This window comes from Nothoprocta perdicaria, unplaced genomic scaffold, assembly GCF_003342845.1.
Source record: "Nothoprocta perdicaria isolate Ctin4 unplaced genomic scaffold, notPer1 scaffold_18, whole genome shotgun sequence".
In the NCBI taxonomy this organism is placed as follows: Eukaryota; Metazoa; Chordata; class Aves; order Tinamiformes; family Tinamidae; genus Nothoprocta; species Nothoprocta perdicaria.
The window spans coordinates 6,938,368-6,956,353 of record NW_020454982.1 but is presented as its reverse complement, the minus strand read 5'-3'; the positions used below and the strand labels follow the sequence as shown (position 1 = coordinate 6,956,353).

General features: G+C 41.9%; 1 protein-coding gene and 1 long non-coding RNA gene across 2 annotated transcripts; one reads left to right on the top strand and one right to left on the bottom strand.

Annotated features, from left to right (window-relative positions):
* The first annotated feature begins 802 nt into the window (after positions 1-802).
* LOC112944969 lies at positions 803-2,323 on the top strand. Its single transcript, XR_003248899.1, has 2 exons — positions 803-1,045; positions 2,013-2,323. It is a non-coding gene; the product is annotated as an uncharacterized LOC112944969 (long non-coding RNA).
* A 387-nt stretch (positions 2,324-2,710) lies between these two features.
* Positions 2,711-17,553, bottom strand: RBL2 (RB transcriptional corepressor like 2). The gene is made up of 21 exons (XM_026036482.1): positions 17,427-17,553; positions 16,523-16,723; positions 15,209-15,273; positions 13,294-13,422; positions 12,741-12,901; positions 12,576-12,640; positions 11,630-11,816; positions 11,083-11,249; positions 10,400-10,509; positions 9,802-9,905; positions 9,348-9,485; positions 8,651-8,815; positions 8,058-8,169; positions 7,196-7,468; positions 6,517-6,788; positions 5,986-6,162; positions 5,803-5,874; positions 5,327-5,444; positions 4,667-4,869; positions 4,104-4,268; positions 2,711-3,628 (listed from the first exon to the last, which is right to left on the bottom strand). Exons 2-21 carry the CDS (start codon positions 16,699-16,701, stop codon positions 3,458-3,460), a joined length of 3,033 nt encoding a protein of 1,010 aa, XP_025892267.1. The 5' UTR covers positions 16,702-16,723; positions 17,427-17,553; the 3' UTR covers positions 2,711-3,457.
* Positions 17,554-17,986: the final 433 nt, after the last annotated feature.

Genomic DNA, 17,986 nt, shown 5'->3' with positions numbered 1-17,986 from the left:
GTCTGTATTTTGGAAACTGGGCAAAAATTGGATCTGGGAGGAGAGCAGACAGCTCCATTGGTGTTTGTAGGCCTCCTCTCAAGTGCTCTGAAGAACCTTGGCGAAATACAGCTTTGGTCCCACCCCAGGAGGCTGCTGTTGTGCAAATGGGAATTCACAGTTCCGAAGCGGTGCAGCTTGTCTTGCTCCTTCCTCCTGTGCTAACGCTCTATCTCTCTGTTTGAAGGTGTCCTGGCGTTCCCGCCCCGCGTGCTAACATTGTTCTGTGAGAGCAGGACTCGGCTGGCAGGTACCTGCGGGCCCTGTGGGAGCCCTCCACGTGGAGAGGAGCAAATCCCTGCGGATATTGGCGAGGCAGCTGCTTCTCTGTGCTGCTCGGGGAGAAGGGCCGAGACTCCCCATCCTTCCTTCTCCTGGCAGCCGGTCTGGGCAAGCAGGAGGCTGCAGGAGGCTGCGGGGTTTGTGGCGCGGGTGCTCTCCCCGGCGCATGGAGGAGGTAACGGGCAGGGCCCCGCGCTCGTCCTGAGCTGCTGCTTGGCAGGAGCCCTGCGGTGCCGGCTGTGCCAGGGCGGCCCATGGGTGCCCAAGTGGTCTTCAGTGTGTGCGTGAGTAGTCCCCAAGGGGGATAACAGCCTCACAGCTCAGTAGCTGAAAAATGTTTTGTCTGTCACTCTCTTATGTCTCTTTTGGTTAGGGTTGTTACAGCTTTTTTAGTGCAGCTGGAGCCTAGGAAGTACCACAGTAAAAGATCAGTAAGAACAAATAATGATCTAGTAAAAATCAGTAATGTAGTAAAAATTACTAATTTCAATAAATTCAGTAAACTTAGTTCTCCTTGAGCTTTAATGAAGATTGTGTCCTGCGCCCTCCACATGCATCTGAGCACTAGGTTGGGTAGGGAGGCTGTTTATTTAAAGAACTGTGAGTCCTGTGTACTTCAAAAAGAATAATCTGATTTTTCTTTTCTTGAACACAGGGGAAAGAACCTGAGCAAGGTCACCTGCAATCAGCTTTGTGAACTAAAAGCAGCTGTCCCAGGAGGAAGGTAAGCAAATGAGTACTCAAAGTACCATGCTGATTTCAAACCCTTCTCTCCTGAAGTTACTCTCATCTTCCATATAGTACATACCTAGGTATATGGTTAAAGGAGAGATAAGACCAACTGCAAGAACCTGTCATTATTTGAGGCATTAATTCACTCAAGAAATGACCTTAAAGACACTTGTGACTGTCTCTACAGTTCTGAATTCTTTATAGAATAGTTGAGAAAGAGGAATGTAAGTTATGCTAACACTTTAAACACTTCAGTCATGAAGGCAAATAACCTGAGATCGAGATATATAAAAAATATGCTAGGCATTTTTAGAGGCATGTCTACTGCAGTAGTATTTTTAGTATTTATTGCAGACAATGAACTATTCCTTGCATATCTGCTGTTCCTCACAACCCACAATCAGCCAGCCATACCTACCAGTTTGGCTTCAGAAACCATCCAGACCATCAGGCTGACAGATGTTAATGCCAGTGCCCCTGGCAGCCAGGGGAGCAGCACCAGCCTCTCCTTGGCTGGAGGAGCTGCACCCGCCTCTCGTCAGCCGCAACAGTCCCACAGAACTGAACTAGGAAATGCCAGGAACTTCCTCCTTGAGTTCAACCATAAACTAGTATTTATGAAAATGTGTCTTGTTGGGGTGATTAATAGATGTTTCCTTGTAACCATTATTGCAATGCTTGTGTTGAAGAACTGTATTTAGTGGCCGCTGTAGCTCTCGGCCCTTCCTCTGATGAGCGGTTGGATATTTTCTTTTTGCACCAAGCACCCAACTGTAGTTGCCTGAGAGCTAGCAGCTCTCGGCAGCTTTGCATAGAGGAAGGTTTGGTTCGTACAGCAACATGACTGTGAGTTTATAAATTCTTTATTGAAAAATACACGTGTAATGCTTTCATACAAAGTAAGGTAAATGGTACAGAGTAACAAGAATGGCCTGACAATTTCATAAATATCTTTACAGAAATATCTACAGAATTGGTCAACTTCAGCGTTTTTGTTACGCAGGTAAGAATGAAACATGCTTTTAATTTACCTTAATTGAATAGATGTGGAATTAAGTCCTAAATCTTCCCATTATTCTGAGGAGCAGGAATGACTGAAAGGGTGAAGCTTTGGACTTTTACCTCCTTATAAAGCTTCTATAATCGTGTGTCCTACATTTTCCATTAATGAAAACACTATCCTCAATTATGTCATTGAAAAGGAGCAAACTGGTATAGTGCATGAGTTAAGAAAACATTAACTAAGAAGTTTGATATTTTGGGATTTTTTTTTTAATTGAAAATAATTGGCAAGTCTAACATATGCACCACTTCCTTATGTTGTTAGTAGGGGGAGAGATTTCTCCCAGGCAGCCTGATTTAGCCTATTTTAAAAAAAGTCCCCAAATTCTGCCCTTAAAAAAAAAATTCCTGACCCTCTTCTCTCTCTCTCTCAAAAAAAAAAAAAACAACTCAAGAAAAATTATAGGCATATAAAATTCCTGGAAAAAACCAACCATCCCCAGCTTCCTGCATTCATTACTGCATACACATTAAGTTTACAGTGAACTCTTAATGCCATGTGCTGAAGCCAGGAGCTGTGGGATCTCAATTTGAAAATAAATACATAAGTCAAATTGCTTCAATAAAGAAAAACATCTGAAGTCTCAGACCCTGAAAAAAATATTCACATTTAGAAAGTGCCATTGCAAATATACAGCAAATCTAACCTGCCTTAAAAATGATGCTTCACAGCCCTATCAAAAGTGCCGCCTGATGAACATGAGTTCACTTTAAAACATTGCACAGCTAAAAACAATGCAAGAACAAATTACCTACTTGTATACAACAAGGTGCCCAAGGCTTAACACCATCAGGTTGTTTTGCTTTCAGGGGCACACAACGTCCTGAACTAGGGAAGAAACCATTTATCTTCCTTCAGGGCTTAAACAATAAAATCCTCCTGTCCTCCCTTTCCTATGCAAAGTCCAGGCAGAACACCTGGCTGTAAAATACCACTTGTAAGTCACTCTTTCCATAGAAGTCTTCAACATAAAAAAAACAGGATACCCCTGCATATGAGGATCTTGGTGCAGAGCTCTCAGATTTGATGCATGTATTAGCTTGTTAGGCCAAAGATGAACATGACAAAGCACTGAGAAACCAGTGTAAGCAACTGCAGGTAGCAGGTTAATGTAAATACCTGTCACAAGGTGGGAAGCTCTCTCAAGGACGTGTTCTCCTAGCACTGAAAAGAAACATGGAACCACAGCTTTTCTCCAGCCCCAGCCTGATGACTAGCCGTAGGATTTGCTTAACCGTGGGGCTCGTGTTGTCCTGTTCCCAGCGGGAAGCTGCTTTCTGGCCTCTTTCCAAGGCGTTTGGGACCAGGAGGTAATGCCTGGGCAGGTCGGCAGTGCCGGGCTCAGTGAGAGCCCCTGTCATTGGCTACGTCCTGCAGCCGCCTCAGCAGAGCCGTGTGGTTTTCCTGGCACATGCGCTTGGCCGGTGCCTCTGTACCGTCCTCCAGGAGGATGCCTCTCTTCTTGGTTGGAGTCTCTCCTGTTCTGATCATGCTGTTTATCTCCTTTAGCCTCTGGAGAAAAGAAAATGGTAAGGAGTTGGTCCATGGCTGCCTTGAAGCTTTTCACTGTGCTTCAAATGCTTCATTTTTAAGGGTCTGTTCTATACAACGTGTTTCTGGTGGCCTAGGAGCCCTGCTCATCCTGCCCTGGGCAGTCTCTGAGAGCAGCTCAGAGCCTTGCTTAAGCCTCTGCTTTCAGAGCCCAGTCGTGAGCACGTGTAGCTTAACTGCCCTCTGCCCACGCTCAGGTCGTGGTATCTCTCTAACATCATCACAGATTCATCTCCTCTCCAGAACAAGGCTGCTTGTGGCCAGACCTCCCAGGAACCACCCTGTTGCCTAAGCACTGGTAAGTCCTTTCATTTTAAGGGTCATATGTTTCCAGAGAATTGTATTCTCAAGGGAACCTGAACACCTGGCACTACCAAAAATGTGAAGGAAGATTTAAGGATTTATCAAAAGAAAGAAAAACACAACACAGTCTTACCTTTGAGGGGCTGCTGCTGAAATAGTAGAATATTTTCTCCCGTGGAGAAAGCGCCGACTCGTTCTTGTGCGGTGAGATGTACACGGGGTGGTGCTGGGAGAGCTGCACGCGGCGCGGGGAGCCTGTTCTCACGAAGGGGTAGGGAGAGAGCGGGGGGGAGTCGCTCTGCGCAGGAGAGGAGCACAAGCACAGCTGGTACCTCGGCACCGGCGCTACAAAAACCTTCCTGAACCGTCAGCCATCTCAAATGTGGCTCAGTTTTCTGACTAGTTTTTCACGTTTCTGGCAATACTAATGTGCTGTATGCAGCCGTGTGAGGCCTGTGGGTGATATCACTCAGTGTTGTATATTCCAGGCAGGAGGAAAAAGCACATGGGTATGAAAAAGCGCTTAGTGTTTTGGCAGCAGAGTATGTTGTGTGTCCTTGAACTGAAATTCTTGTCCTTACATTGAAACAAACCACCCCCAAATCTGCTCCTCCTTAAACGAGGTCAGCAAGAATACTTTTCTGCCTAGAGAATCAAGTAAGATCTACCTACCTGTGAAGGCGCAGGGCTACTCACCGTGTTTGACGTATACTTCAGGGCAAAGTCCTTGATGTGCTCGATATAGACGTTGTTGTAGAACTGAATGAGGTCCCCTCGCTCCTCCTCCTCGGTGTCACTGTTGGCGCCCGTGAGGCGGGTGGGTGTCGGTGGGGCGCTGCCGGGGTGCGGGACAGGCAGGGTGCTGCTTGAGCGCATCACGGGGCTGGAGTCTCTGCTGCCTGGGAAGCGAGAGCCACCTCCTTGACTCGGCCCGTGCTGCGCATGAGCCGCCCTCAAACACGGCCTTCCCAGCCCCTTCCAGGGCAGGGCTGCAGCCCCGCGCCCGCGCTTCGTACTGTAATGTCAGTTCTGGCCCCCAGCACCCTGGGTGGGTTGCCCACTCGCAGCACATTATGAAGGGGTAGCTCCTGAGTAGTATATATAGAAACACATCTGGTTTCTGCATTAATCAATAAGCTGCAGTAGGATTTTGTGTATAAGCTGGCTGCTTTCCACCACAGTATTGGGATATGAGGCACAGCTCCAATTCTGTTTTGCACACACCTGCATGTTTCTAATGGCAGCTGTGCTGTTGCCCACTAAAGCCATTTCAAACAAGGGCCAGCCTAGCAAGCAGTGACACCTCAGCCTCCCCTCACAGAACCTGTTTGGAAGTGGGTTACCACCCTCACTTACTTCTCTCCTTGTTTTTCTCTTTGCCTCTATCTGCGGGCGAGTTCTGCTGGCTCCCGCCGTCGCTGCTGCCCGAGCGGCGCCGGCGCCTGCGGCCTTTTATCAGGACGCTCCGATAGACCTGCCAGGAAGAGGAGAGGGAAGCGCCCTTAGAGGTGCAGCAACTGTGTCCAGCCTGCTGTAGAGCCTGGTGTTATCAGATTGTGTCCCAAGGCAAAAAGCCTTGTCATGAAGAACAGTATTTCACAACTGGCCCTGTTTTTGCAGGTATTCAGGGAGAATATTTTTCTATTTTAGGTGTAGAATCAAAAGCTTGCACTACTGAAGAATTTCAGAAGTGACTGCTCTCTTTTGAGGACAATGGCTAATAGGATAGATTCATTTAATGTTAGAACTCACTTTAAAAATCCATCATTCCTGAGGTAGACCTGAGAGAGTCAATAACCAGACACCCCATGGCTGCCATTCCCTGCACTCACCTGACTCTTGGCTTGCGGCTGTGTCCTGTAGCAGCGCATGATGTTCTGAAATGATCTGTCTTCCTTGGTAACCTACAGGCAGACAAGAAGAGGCTCAGAGCGAGCAGGTGTGTTGGCTGGGTTCTCTTTGAGGAACTGTAATTCCTGGGATTTAAGTGTGTAACGTATCGTGCTTCCTCTCACCTTGGCCATCACGTAGACGGCGCACATGAGCAGCTGGTCCAGGTGTCTGTCCATCATCAGCTCGGGACAGTGAACCAGGGAGAACTCGAAGCAGGTCCAGATCTTTTTCCGCAGCTCATCGGATATATCCAGTTTGGCACAGAGATCCCGCAGGCGAACACTAGCTAAATGGTACACCTGCCAACACACAGGCTACGATTTAGACCACATCGATATTTATTATTTATTTATTTTAATGCAGGCCAGCAGACTAGATCAGAGCCTTGAAAGAACATATTAAATCAGTTGAGGCTAAATCTATTTTCTCCTTTATTTCATGCCTTATGGCATTTATCTATTCTCTATATATTAAAACACTGCCTGCATAAAGAAAACTACTCTTCAAATGTGTACATGAAGAGGCAAGGCATATGTTAAATTTAAAACTGTAACAAGTATCACTTTAAAGCAGTTGATATTTTAAAATTAAGGTGAAAACATATTGAAATAAATAATAATTAAATGAAGCACAAATTAAGACTGGACAGTTACCTTCCTGAAGAAGAGGGACAGTGACCCCATCTTCCGGGGTCTGGCGCTGGTGGCTGCAGCCAAGGGCTGGGTTTGTCTGGGCTCTCCAGAGAGCTGCTGCACTGTTACCTGGCCTGGTAACTGCAATGTTGCCCCCGTCATCTGAGGGTTGAGAGGACCAGCAAGGGACTGGGCACTGAGAGGCTGGATGGAACCGGGCACAGCCTGAGGCTGGGCACCTACGTTGACCTGCACTGGGAAGAAGGTAATTCCTCCATTTTCATTGGCAATACCTGTAATTTAAGAGAAAAAGTGGAAGTTTGAAACAAATTAATTCCTGGAGTTCCTCTTCCTAGCAAAACTTGCTTATTATTTTATAATTATGAATGAATTATAAATGATTATTATTCAGATATACATGTATACTTCAGACTTTTAAATAGACAACAAGATAACTGTTATGGACAAAGACTTTTAGTATTGATCCAGCCTTCCCCAGGCAGCTCAGGATAGCAAGCTTAATGAGTTCCATATGTAGTCAGTGGCAGCCTGGAGAGCTCTGTGCTGGCCAAGTTGTGTGTTTAAATTCTGCTCATCTTTTCTTTTCAGTAGATGAAACCTTAAGCTCAGGCTGCCCGGCTTCCGTCCCTGGCTGGGTACTGCCAGGCGGCTGGCGAGTAGGATGTGCAGCTTCGCTCACCTTGCACAGGTATCGTGACCGTCTGCCCATTATTGGCGGTCACGGTGGCTGTGGCCACTGTCACCAGCGTCTGGCCGGGCACAGGCGTCACGGACACGGTGTCGGAGCTCATGTTCTGCACGGGCACCGTGCTGACCACCGGCTGCTGGGACACTCGCAGCGGGGCCCCGCTGTCCGAGCCGCTGTCGTTGTCCACAAAGAGGCGGCGCCGGGTGGGGTTGGCTGTCGGGGAGCTGTATCTGTCATACAGAGTGGTTGGAGAAGATGAAAGGCCTGGGGATTAGAGAGAGAGGAGATTTAGCTTTGGTGAATAATCTCTTATTATACAAACACGTTCAAGAAAGCTGAAGGGAACCAAAACGTCATCCAAAGCTCTTGAGGAAGGATCCTCAGAAATTTATGCCCATAGTTGTCATTTATAGATTACTTTTAAAGATGATGTATTCTCAACTGATGCTGTATTTATTCTAAGCTACTGCAGTATGTCTTATTTTCCCAGAGAAATTTTAATAGATGTCACATATTTAACATAGAAGGAAGCTTCCAGTCTGTATGACCAGGGAGCAAACAGGCTGGAGGCTCCAGGAGAGTTTTTATTTAATGTATACATTCTTATACAGACCCAGAGCAGCCTCTCGGAACAACAATTTAACCGCACTTAGCAATAAACATACCTGTCTTAGATGGCTGACTTAACAATGAGTTGCAACAAAAATACCATTTACAAGTAATTTTGCAGCTAAATGTACACTGAAATGGAAGCTCTTTTCTTGCTGTATAGCAGCTGGACTTTAAAGCCATTAGGGCCTAAGAAGAAGAGAGGTTATGCCATAAAAAAAGAAAAAAAAAAAAAAGGTCCCACCTTTCACTAGTCCTCCGCTTTCAGCACGAACCTCCGTTATTCGTCTCGGTGTTAAGGGAGAATCCACAACACTGGTCCCAGCTGCTCTTTCAAAATAGTGAGGTGGCATCACCTAAGAGAATCACAGAGACATTAGAGTGTCTGTACCAAACAGTCACATTTCTCATGTACACATTTAAACCAGCAAAATGGTGCAAAATAAAAACAAAGCAGGATACTTAACCTAAAACCTTAAGTATAACCTAGAAATATTGTAGGGGGAGTGTATTAGGCTAGGAGCTACAGTACTGTACTCAGGATCTGGACTCTCTTTGTGTAACTATGCCCATTTTTTCCAGCTCAGGAATTTTTAAGCTCTCAAAGGAGAGTTCCATACATGCCCGCATTCTAATTCATTAATGATTCTGCCGTACTGTGTAAATAGTCATCAATCGTGTCCCTTGTGGGCTTCACATGTTGAGTGTGTCCCTGGAGCTACAGTTCATGGACAGGCTTAAACACACAACAGCCTCAGGGTCTCTGCACTGAACTAAAATGTTTATCTATATAAAAAGCTTGTGAAATGTTAGGTAATACTAAATAAAAGTGCTCACCTCTTCACAGCTGGGAACTTTGTTTTCATTATCTTTGATTCTGTCCCACAATATAGATTCCCGTTTCCACGCCATGCTTTCCAAGATCTGCTCTTCAATGTGATTTAGGTGTTTTACTACTTCTCGACAAAGACCATCTTCTGCTCTAATAAAAACCTCAATTACCTGTAAAGTGGGTAATTATAAAGTTCATATCATATTGAATAGTTAATATTCAACATAGTATTTCACAATATTATGAATTATTATTTATTCATAGTATTTCATATTTCTTTTAGAAAGAAATACAATCCTAAATTTTCAAGAAAGAAAAGACTTGCACAAGTGTTAGCTGCATCACGTTGAAGCAAGAGGCTGTTGTTTCTCAATCTCAGCAAAAGACTGAGATCTTTGTTAATAAACAATTTTAAACGTCAAACAGCGCTACAAAAAGCAACAAATTGCTTTAAGATGCTACTGCACTAGTTTCTATATAGGTTACTTGGATATTGCTCTTGCATTAAACTTAGTATTTTGTTTTTCAAAAGCCCAAGGCATCCCAGAGTAACACTGGCTTGAAAAATACCACTTCTTAAATGCACAAAGTGGCTGATATGATACTCCCCTATTACTGTCCAAGCCAACATCTAATTACATTACTGATATAAAGCAACCGAGCTCTCACGATCCGATCATTTCTAGCAGTCAAACACTTTACCTTATAAAAATGATAAACAGGAATGTCAAATATTTCAGTGATGAAGGGGAAGTTTCCAGGTGGCTTATAGGTAAAGATAATTATCTCAAGGCAACAAGCCAGCAGAGATCTGTGAAACACATCTTGCTCCAGTATTGCCTGCAAGAAAAAAGGGATTGCAAATTTTAATACTTCACACATTATAACTGTTAAATGGTCAAGTGCTGGATTATCAAAAGTCTTATTTCATAGGCAACAAAGCAGAATCTAATATAAGACAGCTTTACTCATTGAACAGTTTGACTGCCCCCGTCTTTGCAAGCATAGTCATCCCTCAGTTCCATTCACCTCCAGCTATAGGCTCTTTTTCAGAGTTTTACTCTCATTTTTAAATAGTTTGTAGTGCTCTACAAATGGCTTCCTTTTTACACGTCCAGCCTTAAAACTTAATTAGGATTTGCTGAAATTTTCTTACAGATAGGTCGGCGTCTCCCAATCTCCTCCTCTCTTGCTCAATTATTGATTCCAGTACCTTGTAGTACAGTACCTCAGCACGACGAAAATGCTTACTGGCAACATCTGCAGGGATTTTAAATGGAAAAAAAAAAGTGTCAAATGCAATTAAAAACAACCCTATATTTCCTCTTAAGGCATAGCACTTTAATTATGAGTTTTTGGTTCATTTAAGCTGATTTTGGAATCTCTCTTTCTCTTACTGACTTGTGGTTGCAGAGCAAACCAGCTTATTGTCTAACTCAGAATTGATTAAAAGAGCTAATAAGAACAATCTCTAACACTGCTGTATGTAATCTATATATTACAAACTCATATAATAAATGTTTAAGAAGTATACCTATATGAGTCTGGACTTGTACTACATGCATACCCATAAGCAACCATATTGTCCAGAACAAATACAACTAAGGCCTCCATGTAGAAGGATCAGGAAAATTAACAGAAAGGACTTTGGTGCTAAAGCACTGTCTATACATTAAAACTTATTTACAAAAGATTAAAGTGTTTAAAGGCATTTTTGTTTTCATTTGTATTTGTGCAAGGAAAATGCTTCCCACCTTTAGAGAAATTGCTGAATTCTCCTTCTGACTGCATGCACTGGCAGTACACGTCATACATTTCTTTTACTCTATTGGCAATAGATTGAGAAGGATCCCTGGAACAGGCCCTGGAAGGATAAATACAACATTTTCAAAGTCTTATTCCTACTCTGACAAAGATTTTCAGAATTATAGTGTGATCCAAGTATGCAACTGGGACTTTGGCAACACAAACACACCCATGCATGCCGAACTTAATATGTTATATAAGGCCAACAGCATATTATAATTGCATATATTTTAATAATATGGACCTTTATCCAGGATTAGGGATTGGTATTTAAACAGTATTTTATGGATTAAAAAAAAATGAATATATCCTGTATCCAAGGCAACAGTTTAACTACTTGGAAAACAGAAAAATCTCCTACACTATGGAAGGATTTTGATTTGCAAAGCGATAAGTAGAAAGTTCAGAACTGTTCAGATAAAATGCAACATTTTACAGACACTCAGTTCTTAAGGACAAACATGTTTAAAGCTTTTCGGTATTTAAACCTCTTTCTGGTTTCCGTTTTGCTCCAGGATATTTATTGTTATTTTACATTACACTGCTTAGCAGTTACATTGGTTATTAAAACTATTAAAAATCAAACAAACAAATGAAAAATATACCATAGAAGTGTTTCATGCCTGCTTACCTAAGAATTTGCTCCAGGTTTTCACTGGGGGCATTTTTCAGCCCTGCCAGCATTGTATGAAGGCGGCTCAAACTATATGTTGCTATGGAAACCGGGGTCACATACGGGTTGCTCTCCTTAATATACTTGCGGCCAGTGAGCGGAGTGGTAATCCTGAGAGATTTGGACTGAAAAGACAAAAGATTTCGGTATAAAACCATGCATTAAAACAAAATAATGCAGAGAAACTGCAGATGTTAGCCAGGAAAACCACAGCACACAGGACAGAGAGGTGAGATGGGAGAATCTGCTAAGAAAGACAAACTGAAAGGATCTAAAGGCCCAGCAAACACTCTGTAGCTACCAAACACCCATGGAGGGTTGCCCATTCTGCTGAGTTTAAAAGTCAATCTCTCTCAGTCACTTGCCAAATCTAACTCTCTCTGCTGTGTACACTCCCCCATCACCTTAAACAGAGACCAGAGTCTTTTGGCTGCTGTTCCTCTTCATCAGCCATGGACTAATTCATACCATAAATACAGTCATAAACAGATTGTGTCACACGCACCCTGTCAAAATGCTGCTGCAGGTTGTGCTTCACTTGTACTCTTTCAGCTGTTTCTATTCCTGAGGTTGTATTTAAGCACCTTGTGAGAGTTCCAATTTCCTCATCTGCATCCTCCCCAAGAAATATCCGCTCATCCAGATTTCCTACTGACAAGACATATTCCTCATAGGCCTTGTTGATGGCTTTGCTGTAAAAAAAAGGAAAAATAGAAAAAAAAACCCCTTTATTTACACATTTAATTATTTGGCTGCTTACCAAATGTTTTTTTGTATTGCCTGTTGGAAACCTACTTCAAATTTTATTTTAACCCTGACTTTTAAGTAAATATTAGACTTACAGACACTGTAGTATCAAAAAGCTTATAGTGTTTATGTCAAGGAGATTATTTCTCCGGTGTATTTGATGCGTGGCCAGTTAGTACAGCCACAGAAGGAACATAACACAATTCTACCTATAATTCCGAGGCATCTGGAAATGCCTTGAAACTTATGATTCATCACATCACCCTAAAATAAGCTCAAGTATTCTTAGTAACCTTCAAGAGAAATGAATAAATCCCACTCATAGCATCTCTAGGTTTAAAAAGAAATAACCCACCAAGATTGTTTTTTCCCTCCTACTTCCCACCCACTTAACGTGGCCCCCTCCCCTAGTTTTTTCTAATAGCAGCATAAGAAAATCAAAGCAACTTAGAAATACAAGAATAAAAGCAGACATCTCTGCATTCCTTCTTGAAGGATTATGCCTTTTTCAAATATGCCCCAAGCCACTGCACCCCAAAGAAAAGGAACTGAAATACATTTGAAAGTGCTATGTATGTAGTATAACTATAGCCAGTAAATGTACAAATAAGTAACTTAGTACTAAGGTACAGATTGTATAATTGCTTTTATATTACATTTCAAAGGGATATTACTGAACACCAAACCACAATGAAGTGACTTACAAGCTATCTGCAAAGTTTCCAGGATCCAGAAACCCTGACAGATTTTCTTCTTTTCCTTTTAAAAGCTGTAAGACAAGATGGGACAAACAGTGGGCATTTTTGTTCTTTAAAAAGTTATCAACGATTAAGGAGAAACTGCTCTACACCATAGATTTACTGACCAACCTTTTTGTCAAAAAGTTTCCGAATATATGGCTTCCAAAAATGCTCCTTTATACCTTTTGCTTCTAAAACTAATCCGTAGTGTAGTGAACACAACTTTTCAATGATGCAGGGGGGATCAGAGGATACTTTATAATCCTTACTATGAAAATCTTCAGGTAGACCTACAATTAAGAAATACAATAACAAAAACTCATTACCTAATTTTGTAAACCCATATACTGCCTACATCTCTCCCATCTGACAGTGTCGACAGACACCTTCTCAGTGACATGAACATAGCGACATTCTTGAGCTCTTCCTTTGACATAATATTTCCTTTCTAGGTTAATTACCTGACTTACTGTTTACGGAATTCAGCTGTCTTGTCATTTATCATATTGGTAGAAAAACCGATGGTAACCACATTGTGAAATAAAAGTTTCTAACTTATTTCACTCTTTTCACAAACAAATAATATTCAATTTGTTCTCTACTAAATACAGTCATACACATTTCAGTAGCCAAAGATATTCTTGCAGTCACTGGATAGAGACGGTTCATTTTTTAAACATACCTTTAAAATCAGGATTCAAAAGTTCTTTACGATTAGGACACTGGAGAGCATTTCCATACACCAGATCCAAAGCACACAACAAGAGATGGTAGGAATTGACTAAGTCATCACTGATCATGGGAAAATTACCTTCAATTTAGAAAAAGACATATGAGATGAATGAACATAAATTTTAAATTCTGTTAACAAAGCAACTGTTGACATTTGTATTTAATCTTACTTGTGCTTTAAAAAAGAGTTCAAATGTATCTCTCTCACGTGGCTTACAATGTAGCTTCATTTTAGGGACCTCTAACGTTTTTATACTCCATCATCTTGGAGAAAAGAAACCTTGTAATCTCTTTAATCGTATCTCACAATGATTCCACTCAGATTCACTAGGCTGTTAAACTCATTCAGGCTTATGACATTCCTTTTGAGGAATAGCCAAAGCTAAATATAGCCTTGTCAAATAAAATATGCCATTAATTAACCTTATAAATTGCATTTCTATTACTTGACATTTACAGCATGATTTTCTAGCACTCTTTCAATACTCTTCACAATATACCCTCCTCCTAGGTTTTTTATTGCAGGTAAGCTCCAAACCATGTAGTTGAGCATGCTATGAAAAACAGAGCAACTCCCTACGGACAACTAGCATGCAGTAACAAATGCATTTGGAACACATCAAACTGTGTGCAAGACTAAAACATTTTTCTAAAATATGCAGACTGTTATTCTTCTATCAGCAACCTAGCAGTATTTTCAAATTTACATTCAAATCTCTAATTCCACGTTTGTCAAAAAATAGTAACTTCTGTGCAGCTAATTGGAACTATTTTAAGAAGTGAAACCTGAGCACAAGTTTACACCAACTGTACACTTTCATCGGAGTGCTTCCCAAATCATTAAATGCTCAGAACAGAGCAATCCACAAAGTCCTAAGTACAATACCAAATCATAAATCAATCAATCATTAAAGAAGACGCATTCACAACACCAGTTCAACTTCATAAACATGAAGACCAGTACAGCAATAGTCACTAACTAGTCCCAGTCAAAAACCAGTTTAAGGAACCAGCGGATTCATACAAATAATTGCCAAGTCAATGGAACTTCAAACAACAGGTCAGGCCTCCTTTCACATCCCAATGCCCAATAACGAGGAGCAGCATGGTTATCTACGCACAGTAAGAGAGACTCTCTCCCGTTTCCATGGCAGGGAATGGGACCCGAGGCTGTAGGCAAGCCCCAGCCCCAAGACAGGGACTGCTGCCAGCCCCACGGCACACAAAACAAAACAACGTTTTGACTGCCAGCATTCAGTTGAAATTTATTGTGCTACCACACTTGTATTAAACAATAATAAAACTCTTTAAAAAAATGAATTTAGTCAGTTTTCCTTCTGGGGCTTTTTCTCCATTGAGAAAAAAAAGTCTTGTTGAAATCCTGTACTTTTTGTATTAGATTCATAACTGCTTTTACAATAAAGGTTACATCTTGCAGCACGTAAGTGAATGTCATGTCTCTTCACCGTGTTATGTTTTGCAAGTACAGGCTTCCAGTAACAGAAGATTTTCCCTTGTGTGTTCTAAAGTAGCCCCAATTTTTAAGGTAGCCCTTTCCGTCCTTACACCAGCACATCCAAAACACAAGAAAAAAAAGTTCCTTACAAGAAGCAAATAAATAAATAAATTACTTTGAAACATATACCACTATTTGACACAACTACTCTGTTCTCATGTCTAAAAGGGACAGGGGAACACAAGATAAGGATTAGGATATTTTCTATGATATCATTAAGAAAGTATTTACATCTAGAGCTTTATGATTAAGTTTTATTACACTGCAAGAGACAACTCATTTATAATCAGCATTACTGGAAACTGGCAAAAACAAGGTTGCAACAGGTCATCCCTTTCCCTTCTCTTACCTTTTGCATGAACAAACAGCACCCAACAAAACTGGAAAACTTCAGACACTGTGCACGGCTGTCGCCTTTGGGAAGGGAAACACAGTGAGAAAAAGACAGAGAGTAACCTCAGTGAACTCAGACTGATAAAAATCATACTGCATTCCATCATTCTAAGGGAAACCTGAGCTTTATGGCAGCAAAAATCTGAAACCCTGCCCCAAAGGCTGATTACAGATGAAAAGGAAACCACAGCAAGGGCACAGGGGAAGCGCAGCTTGGGCTGCAGGCAGTGACCGAGCTGTCCCTGCAGCAGCCCAGCCTTGGGGTCCCGTCTGAAGGCGGCCAAGCCTTGAGCAGCAAAGCACAGCTCTGTTAATGCTGGACACGGCCAGAACTGTCCGCTTTATAAAGGCAAACCGTGATGTCAGCCCCAAAGACCGGTACGTAGCAGACCAAGCATTTTCTGTAGCTTTTAGCATCCTGATCTTTCACACAACAGATCATGCACTCAGTCAGTCCAAAGGTGCAAAGAGGAAAGGTTGAAAAACCTCCTTCAAAGCATTCTGATCACTACAAGCTGTTATTTCTTTGCTACTGCCACATATGCTATTCTGGGCAGCCTTCCTATGGCTCCTTCCTAGCACAAATTTCTGGCTAAGTTGCTCAATTTCAGGTTTTTGTAATGGAAAAATCTTTACAAAGTAATAAGCTCATCCAAATTTTTTTTTTCCTTAAGTATTAGAAATCAGAAACCATGTTTAAGAATTCAAAAATGAAACAAAACACAGCAAAGCCACAAACCCTCCTCTAGCACTAATTTTTGTATTTTTATTTTGACACTGCTTTTCCTTGTTTACTCATAATATTACCACTGACAGTGGTATTCCATAGGTCATAGTTTCATAAAAATATTGGAAATGCAAAGAAGCAGCAAAGAGATGTTTTATCCAGTGTTTCCACTACTTTCCTACTCTTTAAACTGTAGTTGTCTCGTTTACTAAGTTAGGCATGTGAAGCTCAAAGCAACTATAAACAGCCTGTAAACAATCTTTACCCATTTATTTCCATTTTAAGAAGGGCTGCTGCCCTAAAGGCTGTATTAGTAAAACAAAAAACCTTTCACGGGGGAATGAACCGAATTACATAAACCTAACAGCTTGAATCCTATGACACCTGACAAACTGAAAAAAATAGATGCAAAAATTATTGGGATTTGGGACAGACAATGTTGGTATTGTAAAATACTATACAACCGCAGCTAAAAATAAAGCAACTAAACAACTTTAAGAGTAGCAATACTCTAATACAAGCCTGAAAATAACAGAGAGGTACCTCTGTTTTCTTCCCCTCTGTTGACGAGGTTGATCTTCTTGAGGATATCTGAAAATGTCCTGAAAAATGGGTTCATACTTCTTAAAGATTACAGCAGAAACAGTAAAGTTTCTCTCCAATCTTTCAGTTCGTTCTCTGAACTGGGACGGTAGATTTGCCATGTCTTCCCATTTCTTCATCTTGTTAAAAAACTCAATCAAGCTGAAATATTGAACAGGTTGAAACTAAGAGTTAATTTTTGGAGAAAGGATTTTTGTTGTAAATATAAAAAAAATTCTAAGTGCAATTTCTATTTCCTAAACTACTGATAGAATGACAACATCGTACACCAATGTGACAAAACTATAGTATACAAAGCACTTAGAGCCATCCAAATAACGAGCTCAGATAACTCGAAAAAATACTTTGATATCTCTTGATGATTATGTTCACTTATACACATACATGTATACACATTTATATATACATATATAAACACATATAGATATGTATACAAATATGTGTATACATGTATATTTACTTTTTCTCACATGGGTTATTTGCTCCAGTATTTAAGTTACTGTAAAAAGTATCCTTCAATTTTCTGAATAACCAACCTACTTAAATAAAACAAATTCCTATTCTTCAACGCTAAGAACAACCTATAAAAGTATGAAAAAAAGCAAATAAAATATTATTACATGTGTTTCAATAAACTGCACTTCACATACTGAACTTCACATGTTTTTCTACTTTTTTTTTCCTGCAGCCCAAGTTACAAAACGTCTTTACCCTTGTCCAGCTTTATGAAGTTCTCACTTGAAAAACTTCTCTTAAGATCTGTTTTGTTTAAATATGCCCCACAGCAAAACAGAACGGGACAGAAAGTGCTGGCAAAGAAAGCAGCAGCCGAAAGGCAAGTTACCTTTGTTCTGAACAGCGCAAAATCCTGGTTAAGGACACGTAATTGCCCTCCACGGTGCCCCTGCTCACAGTTGGGATGGCTTTTCTACAAGCCACGTAGAGGGCACACGCCAGCCAGTGCAGATCGTTGCCCTGCGGAGAGAAACAGGGGGCATGTGAGGAGCTGATGGGAAAGGACACACTCCTGAGCTATGCCAATGGGAGCTACTATTACAGCGGCGCCAATAAATAATAGCAATGATACCAATAATTGCAGTGATGCCAATAAAAAGCGCGATTATGTGGTGCGTTAACGGCGCTGGGGCAACAAGGAGGAGGTCGATGGTGATTCCAGAGCACAAAGTGTTTGGCGGCAGCGCCCAGGGGCGCAGAAGGGCGGCTCCGGCACGGAGCCGTGTCCCGGCGGGGCCTTATCAGCGGCGGGGCCTTATCAGCGGCGGGGCCTTATCAGCGGCGGGGCCTTATCAGCGGCGGGGCCTTATCAGCGGCGGGGAGCCGCTTATCAGACAGGGGGAGCCGCGGCGGGGCGCGGCCCGGGGCTCCCGCTCCGCCCCGCCCGCC